The 12,847-nt window shown below is 40.8% G+C and overlaps 1 protein-coding gene across 2 annotated transcripts in view; it reads right to left on the bottom strand.

Annotated features, from left to right (window-relative positions):
• The window catches only part of ankrd13b (ankyrin repeat domain 13B), a 463,600-nt gene that overhangs the window by 56,426 nt on the left and 394,327 nt on the right, over window positions 1–12,847 (bottom strand). Inside the window, exons 7-9 of one of the 2 annotated variants that reach the window (XM_072242851.1) lie at window positions 10,219–10,285; window positions 5,283–5,364; window positions 3,858–3,944 (exon numbers count right to left, since the gene is read on the bottom strand). In XM_072242851.1, the coding sequence (XP_072098952.1) occupies window positions 3,858–3,944; window positions 5,283–5,364; window positions 10,219–10,285 (236 nt within the window). The remainder of the gene's footprint in view (window positions 1–3,857; window positions 3,945–5,282; window positions 5,365–10,218; window positions 10,286–12,847) is intronic. The other variant, XM_072242852.1, reaches the window with a different exon arrangement.

Genomic DNA, 12,847 nt, shown 5'->3' with positions numbered 1-12,847 from the left:
TCGGTGGGGAGGGATGGGGGGAACGAATGGACAAGGGAGTTGTGTAAGGAGCGATCCCTGCGGAATGCAGAGAGAGGGGGGGAGGGAAAGATGTGCTTAGTGGTGGGATCCCGTTGGAGGTGGCAGAAGTTACAGAGAATTATATGTTGGACCCGGAGGCTGGTGGGGTGGTAGGTGAGGACAAGGGGAACCCTATTCCTAGTGGGGTGGCAGGAGGATGGAGTGGGAGCAGATGTGTGTGAAATGGGGGAGGTGCATTTGCAAGCAGAGTTGATGGTGGAGGAAGGGAAGCCCGTTTCTTTAAAAAAGGAGGACATCTCCTTCATCCTGGAATGAAAAGCCTCATCCTGAGAGCAGATGCGGCAGAGATGGAGCAATTACGAGAAGGGGATGGCATTTTTGGAAGAGACAGGGTGGGAAGAGGAATCTGGAATTTTAAAGCATCTCAGTAATTGAAACTACTGCATTGTTACGCAACCCCATACTGTTCACTAGGTTCCTTCAGGGTAAAAAAAAATCTGCTGTCCTTATTCAGAATCAGAATCAGGTTTGATATCACCAGCATGTCGTAAAATTCGTATATAGACAGGTTGTGTGTGAGACCAGACCCATTAATACAACTGGCTTTTTAATTGCCTCCTCATGGACAACTGGAGATGGAGATGGGATTGCCAATGGCATTTGGATCTCATGTACCAAGTAAATTAAAACCTCATCCGTACACAAAGTACACATAAAACTCCACAACAGGAACCAAACTAATGCTGTCTTAGAATGAAAAACAGAGTGCTGGAAGAATGCAGCAAGTTAAGCAGCATTTGTAGAGGCATTTCAGGTTGAGACTGTGGATCAGGACTGACCTGAAACCAAAACAATGACACACTCCTCCACAGATGCCGCTTGACCCATGGGGTTCTCACAGCTTTCTATTTTCTATTTCAGATTTCAGCACCTGCGGCTTTTTATGTCTTAAGTCATAGTGTCAGGTGGTAGACAAGTGCTTTGGCCCACCAAGTCCTTGCTGACCATCAAGCACTTTTTGTGTATTCCTACACTAATCCTATGTTTTATCCTTGCCACGTTCCTATCAACTCCCTGAGATTCTACCACTCACTGGGGCACCTTACAGTGGCCAATTCACCTCTTTGTGAGGCTGGAGAAAACTGGAACACCCAGAAGAGACTTCTGTGGTCCCATGGAGGACTCCACACAGAAGCAGGGAAGATCAGGATACAACCCTGGTCAACTTTTGTTTGCTTTTGTGTGCTGAGGTTGATTATTATTCTACTCTGTCCCTGATCAAAGTGCAAACTCTTATCTTTATTGGTCCATTTTATATTGAATTTCATTCATCAATGTATACTCACTGGACACTTTATTAGGGACACCTGTGCACCTGCTCGGTAATGCAAATATCTAATCAGCCAAACATGTGGGAGCAACTCAATGCATTAAAGCATGCTGACATGGCCAAGAGGTTCAGTTGTTGTCCAGACCAAATGTCAGAATGAGAGAAGAAATGTGCTCTAAGTGACTTTGACTGTGGAATGATTGTTGGTGCCAAATGGGGTGGTTAGACTATCTCAGAAACTGCTGAACTCCTGGGATTTTTCATGCACAATAGACTCCAAGGTTTACAGAGAATGGTGCATAAAACAAAACAAAAAAAAAAAACACCCAGTGAGGCGGGTGCAGGTCTATGGGTGAAAATGATTTGTTAATGAGAGAGGTCAGAGGAGATTGGCCAGGCTGGTTCAAGCTGACAGGCAAATGGCCGCAACTTAAATAACCACACGTTACAACAGTGGTGTGCAGAATGCATAAAACATTGAATCTTGAAGTGGATTGGCTACAGCAACTGAAGACCACACTGCATTCCACTCTTGTACCTAATAAAGTGACTACTGAGCGAAATGTCAATGGTGATGCTTACACTGAGAAAACAATTTTATTTCATCTTTGTCCTATTATCCATCAGGTGATTAAAGATTGATTTTTCTACTGTCTTTCACTAGTGATATTATGGAGTCCATGATGTCTACGAAGGCTCTGAAACAAAAAGAGACTGCCTCAGGCTGTCTCAGTAGGCTTCTTACAATTTGGATTCAGGCTTCATTGATGTTACTATATTCTAACAAAGGCTACAGTGGTATTGGAAATGCACTCTGGAAAGCAGTCAGGCTTTGCAATGCATCTGCTCCTCTGAATTCTCCACTACCCTTCAGGAAGCATCTGATCACTGCATCATTTAATAAGTAGCTCTGCAGTCTGAGCTGGAGGAGCATCAGGTGGAGCAAACCTTCCACCCCAATGATGAAAACGTTAAAATTTGTCAAGCAGTGTATGCCTGGAATTTCCACAGGGTGTTTTTGAGCAGGAGTTTGAAAGAATACTGAGAGAATGGTGTTGAAACAGCTGCATACACAGTTTGCCGAAGATGCTTGCCAATCCTCTCTGGATAGCACAGTGGAAGATTCAGAAAAAGCAGCACAAAATGTTCTCCGTAATGTTGAATTAGAATTTTAGTTGTAATGGCAAAATATTGTTGGTGGGTGTTGTGTGTTTGCTATATCACAGACTATTTTATTCCGACTCTTTCAATTCCATATGAGCTTACAATGTTTTGGGTACCCTCAATATCAACCACATTCCCAACCTAGGGTCCATGGTCCACTCAGTTAATGGTAGGGGTCCATAGCATAAAAAAGGTTGAGGACCCACGAACTACACCATTGCAGGCTTCGATGATAAAGATAATTAATACTCGATGGAAGAAACAGCTTGCCCCAAGACGCACTTAGGGTTAATTTGCTATACCAATATCTGATCAGTACAGGAACTTAATCTGCTTCATCAGATTAAGTAAGATCTTCCTGGGGCCAAACCATTGGCCAGTAGTTCAGTCCCAGGAAAGATCTTCCTTAACCTGGTAACCAATCCTGCAGGTACTCCATATTAATCAAAATCAGAATCAGGTTTAATATAACCGACATATGTCGTGAAATATATTAACTTTGTGGCAGCAGTATAATGCAATACATAATAATAGAGAGAAACAGAAACTGTGAATTGCAGTAGGAGAATACATATATAAAATCATTAAATCAGTAGTGCAAAAAATAGGAAATAAGCAAGTAGGGAAGGAGGGTTCAATGTCCATTCAGAAATCGGATGGCAGAGGGGAAGGAGCTGCAGCATGTGAAATATAAACAGTCTGCAGAAAGCAACATGCTACAAAGCACTCTCACTGAAAGGTGTTCAGTAATCTGGATATACCAAAGGTGTTGATTTGTAGTTTTCTTTAGAAGTAAAAGGGTATCTTAAAAGTATACTCTAGAAATGTTCTTTGCACTTTGTTTTCCTACCATAGTCATTCAGAGTTGAATTTTGCACCTCTTCTAGATTTAAAAAAAGCCTCTTACTGAATAGAAATCTCAGAGTGTCAACAGCTCCAGGGAATTCCAGGTTCCCTGGCATATCAACTTTTCATTGTGTTGAAAGAGATCCTAAAATTGTATGAATATACAGTGGAAACTCCAATAGGAGGAATCTTGGAAACTGGCAGATAATTGAAGGACTCCAAATCTGATCTAGCACAACCACCTAGGCACGACAATGAAAGCAACCACAATATTGTTATCAATAATATCTAGATTAATTCAGTAACAAAAATAGGTTTAATACAATTAAAGGGCTTAGCAACCTGGTGATGTTTCAAATGAAGCTTTGCTCTATGAATCTTATATCAAATCATTTGCAAGATTGGCTGAAGGGAGTTATGGAGGTTCCACTGTAATAAGCTTAGAGGTCACTGTAAAGAACAGTTGAAAATTTAAACAAATATAAAAACACTTTACTTCTGATCTTCTGGCTGCTCGATGGGATAACTCGTTGGTGCGCCAACAGACTGGACGCTGTTGAAACAGGTTTGTGTCGTCGATGCCCTAGAGATTGGAACAATTTAAAAAAAAACACAATCTGGGGTTGAGAAATGCAAATTGGTGGTGTTACACCAGCTCGCTGTCCCCCAGATAGCAAACCCTAACAACATCAGCATTTGAAACACTTACCGTGCTGACTTTGGGAAAACTCAGAGTTGCCACACCTGCCTCAAACCTGGCAGTTAGCAAAAAAAATCCTCCCCTACCCTACAAGTATTTAGTTCTTGGGTCATTAATCTATTGCTTCATTAAAATAGAGCATCTAATCTCACCCACTTCATGGGTCCAATCGCAGGAAGCCCAAACACAGTTTTAGTAAAAGAAAATGCTAGCCAGGCCCTGCTCATAGTTATTGCCTGAAGCTAGCCTTGAAGGTCAGATATTATTTCAACATTTTTTAAAAAATCACATAGGCTCAGAAATAATATGCTTATTAGCTCTTGATGAGCTGACTTTTTTTCTGGAAAATCCTCGTTTGTGATATTAAGTCAATTATTTTTAAAAACACACTTAATATGGTAATCCGAAAATACTTTCTATCACTATAATATTAAGTCTCATTACCTTTGTTCTTTAGGGAGTTCAATCCATTGGTATTACTATGGGGTTAGTCAAGTGATACAATATACATTGAGATCCTGAGTCATGAATTTCGTTGATACCTTCCCATATGATTCATGGCTTATTGATTATCCCAATGTGGCTTGATTCTTAATACTACACAGTATCTTTCTAACCAGCCAGCAACTGATCGCACAAAATTTTATCCAATTAGCAATCATCACTTAATATTTGCCTGCACGCTGTCACTCTTCAATGATACATTAATTAGTTCCTTTATCCAAGTAGTCTTCTTTAAGATGTGCTTGAATCTTAGTCTAATGATTTATAATCTTATAATTTTTTCAAATCTTGAAATTGAATTGCAGCTTTAAAATACCCTTTTGAACACCTAATTACAATAGATTTAGTGAAATTTGTACACTGGTAGGCTATGGGCCACAGGAACTCTCAGCTTGGCTTGCATATCATCGTGTGGATAGGAATGAGAGTCAAATGAGGGTAGAGTGTGAGTGTGCAAAGCCTAAGTTTCCCCTCCCCCTGCACCAACAGTGCCTAAATGCAGAAGCTGCTCTATAACATAATGCAAAAAAAGATTACCTTCTCTGACTGACTTTCAGAGAATACCCCTGCTCCTGACTGCATTCTGATTCCATTAAATCCAGTGCTTCAGTCTCTCTTCATTTCTGCTTTTTCCATTGCTGGTATTATTATGCTGGTACTGTGCTACCTGTTTTCATATACTTGTCACTGACAAAGGGAACGTACTGCTTCACTTACCTTTGCTTTTACTCTTGTTCTGGTCTGACAGGTGCTCTGTCCTTGTCCTGGTGACGAGTTCCACATTGGAAGCTCCATAAACCTAAAAAGGCACAAGAAAATCAGAATTAGGTTTAATATCACCAGTATTTGTCAACTTTGCAGCAGCAGCATAATACAATATATAATAATAAAGGAAAACAACTGAATTACTCTTTGAAGATGTCCTGAATACTACGGAGAATAGTGCCCATGATGGAGCTGACTAATTTTACATGAGCGCATCAACACTCATCAGCAGTGGGTCATGTGGCCTTTGACCACATTTATGCTCCCATCAGACTTCCCTCACCATACCTCGTCTCACTCTATCTGCATCTTCATCTTCCCTTGTGTGTCTGTTAGGGAAATTAATTTGCTAAAGAAATTTGATTAAAGTTGATTGCAAGTAATTTAGACATGGACTTTGAAATGAAGAGAGCTTTATTCACGATATCATGGGGAGTGGAACCCCTAACAGTGGGGTTCGAAACCCTCATAATACAGACAGCATAGGTCCTTTTATGCATGTACAAATTGATTGCAAAAGCAAAGGCTGTTCGATTAACACTGTGAATTAGAAAGGATAAGCTAAGTTTACATGCAGTTCTCTTGTGATAAACTATACCCATAGCAACAGCAAATTTTAAAAATTCAGTCCTGTGTACAACTTTATATTAACAAACAGTTTGCCTCATATCCTTAAGTCTAATTCTTTCAAAATAAGCAACTGCAATTCTAAGAGTCATCTCTGCTGAAAGCCAAGGCCATTATCTATAACAAACTAAGCTGCAACATGGTTTCCATACTCAAAATGCCAACATTAACCCTTTTCTATCAAAATCTTTAACTCACAATATTTTCCTCCACAGTGTCTTAAAATGCTTCATGTTACTTGCCTCAATTACTCTACCGACAATACATGCAAGTATTACGCTCTTACCGACTTGAGGACCTGAGAAATAGGGAAAGGTTGAACAGGTTGGGACTTAATTCTCTGGAAAGTAGGAGGATGAGGGTAGATTTGATAGAGATACATAAAATTATGAGAGCTATAGACAGGACAATGCAAGCAGGCTTTTTCCACTGAGGTTGGGTGAGACTAGAACTAGAGGTCATGGGTTAAAGGTGAAAGGTAAAATGTTTAAGCTGAATATGAGGGGGAACTTCCTCAGTCAGAGGTGGTGAGAGTGTAGATGTGGGTCCGATGTCAACAATTAAGAGAAGTTTGGATAAGTACTGCACATGGATGGGAAGGGTATGGAGGGCTTTAGTCCAGGTGCAGGTAGATAGGACTCAGCACAGACTAGATGGGCCAAAGAGCCTGCTTCTGTCCTGTAGTTCTCCTTGACTCTATCAGAGTATATGAGTGCACCAGGTTCTCGTCAACGACAGTCCATGTGGCTCATGTGGTCTTTATGCTCCCCACAAGACTCCTCTCCCCCTACATCTCACTGCATCTACATCTTCCTCTTCCCTTGTATGCTTTAATATACTTCCACGTTACTTGCCTCAATTACTCTACGGACAATACATGCAGTCATAACACTGTTTGGGTTAAAAAGCTTTACCTGATTAGCCTACTACTGATGGTCTCGGATATCTAAAAAGTGGAAATATCCTTAACTCTATTCCATTAAGGTCTTTTATAATCAGGAAGATCTTATCAGGTCAGCTCTCCTATGAAGAAAAGACCCCCACCAAACTAATCAACCTTTCCTGATGACACAATACCATAACACATAAGAGTAGAATTAGACTACTTGGCCCATCGAGTCTGCTCCACCATTTCATTATGGTTGACTTATTATCTCTCTCAACCTCAGTCTCTTGTTTTTTCCCTGTAACCTTTGACACCCTTAAGGCTGATTTATACTTGTGCATCAAATGTACGCCGTAGGTATCGCGTACCCTACGCCGTAGGGTGACGTACACCTCCCCAAAAATGTAACTCACGCGTCGTGGCGATGCAGACCGCAACAACTGTGATTGGTCCGCTTGGTAGCATCGCATTTCCGATTGCTTTTCTCCGCCATGTCTGTACACTGATGCGAAATAAATGGTTGGAGATGATGAACCAAATCGTCAAATCTACCTGCCAACATCCGAAAATACTTGAAATGCATTTCCCTGTCCATGTCTCTCATGAAGAAACTCAACACAGTGGCATAGAAACCCCACCGCCAACTAACGTTTTGGCGGTGAATTGCAGAGCGACACAGACACAACTACGCATGCTCGCTATAGCGTAGGGCTACACAAAAGTATAAATCAGGCCTACGGCATAGCCCGTACGCACAAGTATAAATCAGCCTTTAGTATTCAAGAGCCTATTAATCTCCACTTTAAATATACCCAGTGACGTGGCTTCCACAGCCATTTGTGGCAATAAATTTCACAGATTCATCACTCTATGGCAAAAGAAATTCCCCCTCATCTCTGTCCTCTGTCCTTGTAGTCTCCCAGTTCTGTCATTAACCATGTGCATCTTTTGCCCTGATTACAATGCTTTAATATCATTTCATACATTGAAGTCTGCATGTGTTTAACAGTTCTTTTGCTTTATCCCTAGAAATTATTCTTATTGGCCTCTGTCACTGAAGTGGTTTGTGTGACTCCAAGTCTGTTTGCTCCCATACCTTTTCCAGACTCTCGCTGACCAGGTCTTCCTTCTTCCAACCAAAATGCACCACCACTCCAAGTATCTTCTCACATCTGTGAATTGTTCTTAATTTTCAGAAACTACGGTTCCAATGAAATTCCATCTTTTACCTATCTGTCCATATCTGTCAATAATGTCTACACTCCAATTTCTGATTTATACAGCAGTTACCTGCTGTACAATCTTTGAATCTCAGGTTGTATGTAGTGACATGTAGGTACTCTGATAATAAATTTTACTTTGAACTTTGGACTTTGACTTCTCATTACCTGACCCTGACTCCAGACAACTAAGCTTCAGCCATGTGTGTGGGACACTTTTCAGTGATCACATTTAACAATATGGTTACAAAGGTTTTTACTGAAACATTTAATTATACTAATTCTGTCCTCATTTTATAATTCTGCTAAGAATATTGGCAATGTTTGTTACTTACATAAAAAAAACTGGCAAAAAAATCTATTTGATATGAAGCACTAATTCCAGAAATTCTTCTCCGTGGATTGTCACCTTGTCGTGGTGGAGAAGTTTGTGTGGTTCTGTGATCCCGAGAGCAATGCCGTCTGGAGCTATGCTCCTGGTAGGGTCACCCATGGTGGTAAGGTCGAGGGTGAGGTCCCTGACTAAGAACAATCCAACCAAGACCTCAACGGTGGAGCAGGCGGACAAAGTTACTTCAAATTCAATGGTTGTGAAGGCGGATGAAGTCTACAACAAATCCATCAGCTCCAATCGTCGTGGTTTCCATGCCATTGGAATCAGTTGGTTGATTTGTGAAGTATCGTGTGCTTCTTGGAGAGCAATGTCAAGTACACGTTAAACAAATACATGCACAGGCATCTTCACTCCATGGGCCACTTCTTCAGAACGAAGACCGTCATCCTCGACCTCGAGGGATAGCCACAACGACGACGACTAATTCCAGAAAGAGGACCAATGTTGTCATAGCGTTATAGAACACTATAGCACAGCAACAGCCCCCTTGGCCCATCTGGTCTGTGTTGAACTATTATTCGGTCTAGTCCCATCAATATGCACCTGGACTATAACCCTCCGTAACCTCCTTTGTGTTGATTAAATCTTCTGCAAATAACTGTAGAGATATTATGTCTGATCAACCTTTCCTGATGGTACGTTCTCTCAGTTCTGACATTAACCACATACATCTATTTTGATCCTATTCCAATGCCTCTGTATGATTTAACCACCACTGATTCCAAGCTGAGGGATAGCTATTTTATTTTTCGTTCAGCAATATAGCGCGGAACAGGCCCAACAAGCTGCACCACACAGTGACCCACCTGGTTGACCCTAGCCTCATCACAGGACAATTTACAATGACCAGTTAACCTATTAACCATGAGAGGAAAGTAGAGCAGTCGGAGGAAATCCATGTGGTTCCCAGGGAGAACACACTAGCTCCATACAGATGGCGCCGGAATTGAACTCTGAACTCCAGGATGCCCTGAGCTATAATAGCTATGCTATTGTGGCGCCCAAGGTAACAACCAGGTAGCAAGGTGTTAAGAGTGGCACAGTGCTTCACATGACAAGAGCACAAATGAGATATTTTGCATACAGATGTGAATGATTAACAGCCTGGGGTTTTCCATTTGTTAAAATAATGCTGCAAGTGTTTGCCTCTTCTTCACACCACATCTCCTGTGTCAGGTCTGCTGAATCATATATACAGTATTGTGCAAAAGTCTTAGGTACAGTACATATAGCTATGGGTGCTTAAGACTTGGAGCAGAGAGCGAGTTTGTAAATCTAGCAGGAGCAGAGGATGATGGGAATGGCGATGGTGAGAGGTGTGTGGGACAGGTGGCAGAGAAGGAGTAGCAGGGGTGGGGTGTGGTGTGGGTGCAGACACACCCAGCGCTGAGAGAGACACCAGGTAGGGTCATCTGATTCCAAACAACTGGCTTATTGATCATTACAGAATGCCTCTCTGGTGCTTCTGGCTCCCTCCCCTCTCCCTTCCCCTTTTCCCAACCATGATTCCCGCCTTCTTGCCCCCTTCCCACTCTCAGACCACAATAGAGACCCGTATCAGAATCAGGTTTATCATCACTGATATAAGTCATGAAATTTGTATTTTTGTGGCAGCAGTACAGTGAAATACATAAAGTCACTACAGTACTGTGCAGAAGTCTTAGGCACCCTAGCTCTATATATGTGTCTAAAGCTTTTGCACTGTGCATGATATCTAACTGTCTGTATTCTACTGTACTTAATATTGAAGGTTTCAGTTACCTTGGATTCATATCTGTTTATTATTTCAGTCTTCTCACTTCTCCAGCCCAGGATTCCAGATTTATTTCTGAGAAAGGGAAATCAAATAATGAAGCTGAAGTGACACCTTAATTGACACAGTACAATTACAGAACATTTTTAGAACAGATCTATTATTCAGGGCTGTGGAACATGTCACTTAAGTGATGTTGCCAAAGGCAATTAGCCATTTAAAACTGGAATGACAGAAAATCTCTAAAATATCCTCAAGCAAACTTTTCTGAAGAAAACATTATTTTTAACCAGTTCTTAATGTTGGTTTACAGCTTAATTGGTATTTTTATGCCCTCTCTGAATAGCAAGCACACATACATTTTCTTAACTACATTTGGTTTAATTGAGAAGAATATGTCACTTTGTCAATGACCTGTTACTGGATTCTCAACAATTTGGACAACTATACATGAAAGTCTATAACATAATGAAGATGAAGTGGCTGAGGGGATATGAGTTTCTCTGCTCCATTCCCAACAAGCAAGATTTCCCAGTGGCCAACCATTGTAATCTCAATCCCCATTCCCATTCAGACGTGTTAGTCCATGGCCTCTACTGCCATGATGAGGCCACTCTCAGGTTCGAGGAGCAATACCTCAAGTTCCGTCTGGTTAGCCTACAACCAGATGGCATGAAGACTGATTTCTCTAATCTCCCTTATTTTTTCCTCATCACCTACCTTCTTCATCCATTCCCCACTTTGGCTCCCCTCTTCCCTTCTCCTCACCTGCTTATCATCTTCCCTGGGTTCCCTTTCTCCTTCCATTTCTTCCATGGTCCACTGTCTTCTCCTATTGGGTTCCTTCTTCTTCGGGCCTATCATCTATCATCTCGCAGCTTCTCACTTCAATGCACCCTCCCCCAACCACTGGGCTTCATCTATCACCTTCTATCTTGTACTCCTCCCCCTCCCCTTTCCCTCACACCTTCTTATTCTGGTTTCATCCCCCTTCCTTTCCAGTCCTGATGAAGGGTCTGGGCTTGAAATATCGATTATTTTTCATATTTCTTTCCATAGATGCTGCCTGATCTGCTGAGTTCCTGCACCATTTTGTGTGTGTTGCTCTGGATTTCCAGAATCTGCAGAAATGCTTGGGTTTAGGGATAATGAAGCTATTGGAATATGGATTGATAGGATAAGAGAGTCCACTTCCAAATGACTGCAAGAATTCTATATTAATTAAATCTTGGTATATTGACCTTCTTTCTTAAGGAGACCATGAGGATGCCTGTTCTTGAAACAGATAAATCATAATTAAAGGTTCAAAGGTTCATTTTATTGTTAACATATGCATGTACAATACAACTCTGATATTCGTCTTCTCAAGATAGCCATGAAATACAAAAAAACCGTGGGAGTTGTTGAAAAGAAAAGCCATCACTCCCACTGACATGAAAAAGAAAAAGACACAGAACTCACAAACCCCAAATCCTCATCCCTCTCCATCGGAAAAAAAACCCAGCAACGATAACAACAAATCCCCAGCCCCTCCTTTGCAGAAAAAAAACAGCGATAATAGCATCAAACACTGTGGAATTGTTTTCTCAGATAAGGCCCATTATTGACCGAAATGTATCCACTATTCGTGTTGACATTTGTCTAAAATGAGTTAAAAGCTCCATTGTCTAACAGAATTAATCTTCATCTTTGTTTCAAATGTTTAAAGGAAGAAACTCCATTCAAATTGAAATATCCCATACATTGTTTATAGACTCTCAGAGGTTTACAGACAGTTACATTTGTACTGTTGAAATAGTCTGACTGCTTGTCACAAACCATATTGTGTTTACTTTGCATCCAGCACTTCTGTAAGGGGATGTCATTAAGGAAGCTTGATAATTAACCTTCATCATCAGCAGTGTGCTTAAATAATTTATAAATAAATATTCATGTAAATAGTGTAATCAAGAATAATTGTGGACTGTAGGCCACTTGCTTAAATTCAGTAAACTCCAGCAATTTGCAATTGTGTAGATCTAGAGGACAGCTATGGACAGCATAACCAGAATCAATGAGAATTAGTGCATGACAGGAAGAGGCCATTCAACCCATCAAGTCCATGCAGTTACTTTGTAAACATAAAAAAGCAACTATTCCCTGGGTTTTTCTCAAAGTCCTGTAACTTTTTTTCCCATTCAAGTACTTAGCTAGCTTCCCTTGACTCTACAACTCATGTTCTCAGTATTATTTGTTTATTATCATTAATATTTTTATATTTTTGTATTTGCACAACTTGTCTTCTTTTGCACATTGCTTGCTTGTCAGTCTGTGTGTGGAGTTTTTCATTGATTCTATTGTATTTCTTTGTTCCACTGTGAATGCCTGCAAGAAAATGAATCTCAGGATAGTATATGGTGATATGTATTATATGAATTTTGATAATAAATTTAACCCCGAATTTTGGAATTTATTGTTGAAACTGCTTCCAACTTCCTTTCAGATACTGACTGGGTGAAAAGTATTCCCTGCATGCCTCTTTTGCTTCTTCTGCCAAATACCACAAATGTACAGTATGTTCTCTGGGGGTGGAACAGTGACACACCTCAGAGCAAAGAAACTCCGGTTCAGACTGACCTTGGATACTGTCTGTGCGGA

This window comes from Mobula birostris, chromosome 25 (genome assembly GCF_030028105.1).
Source record: "Mobula birostris isolate sMobBir1 chromosome 25, sMobBir1.hap1, whole genome shotgun sequence".
NCBI lineage: Eukaryota > Metazoa > Chordata > Chondrichthyes > Myliobatiformes > Myliobatidae > Mobula > Mobula birostris.
This window is presented reverse-complemented; position numbering and strand designations above follow the sequence as displayed.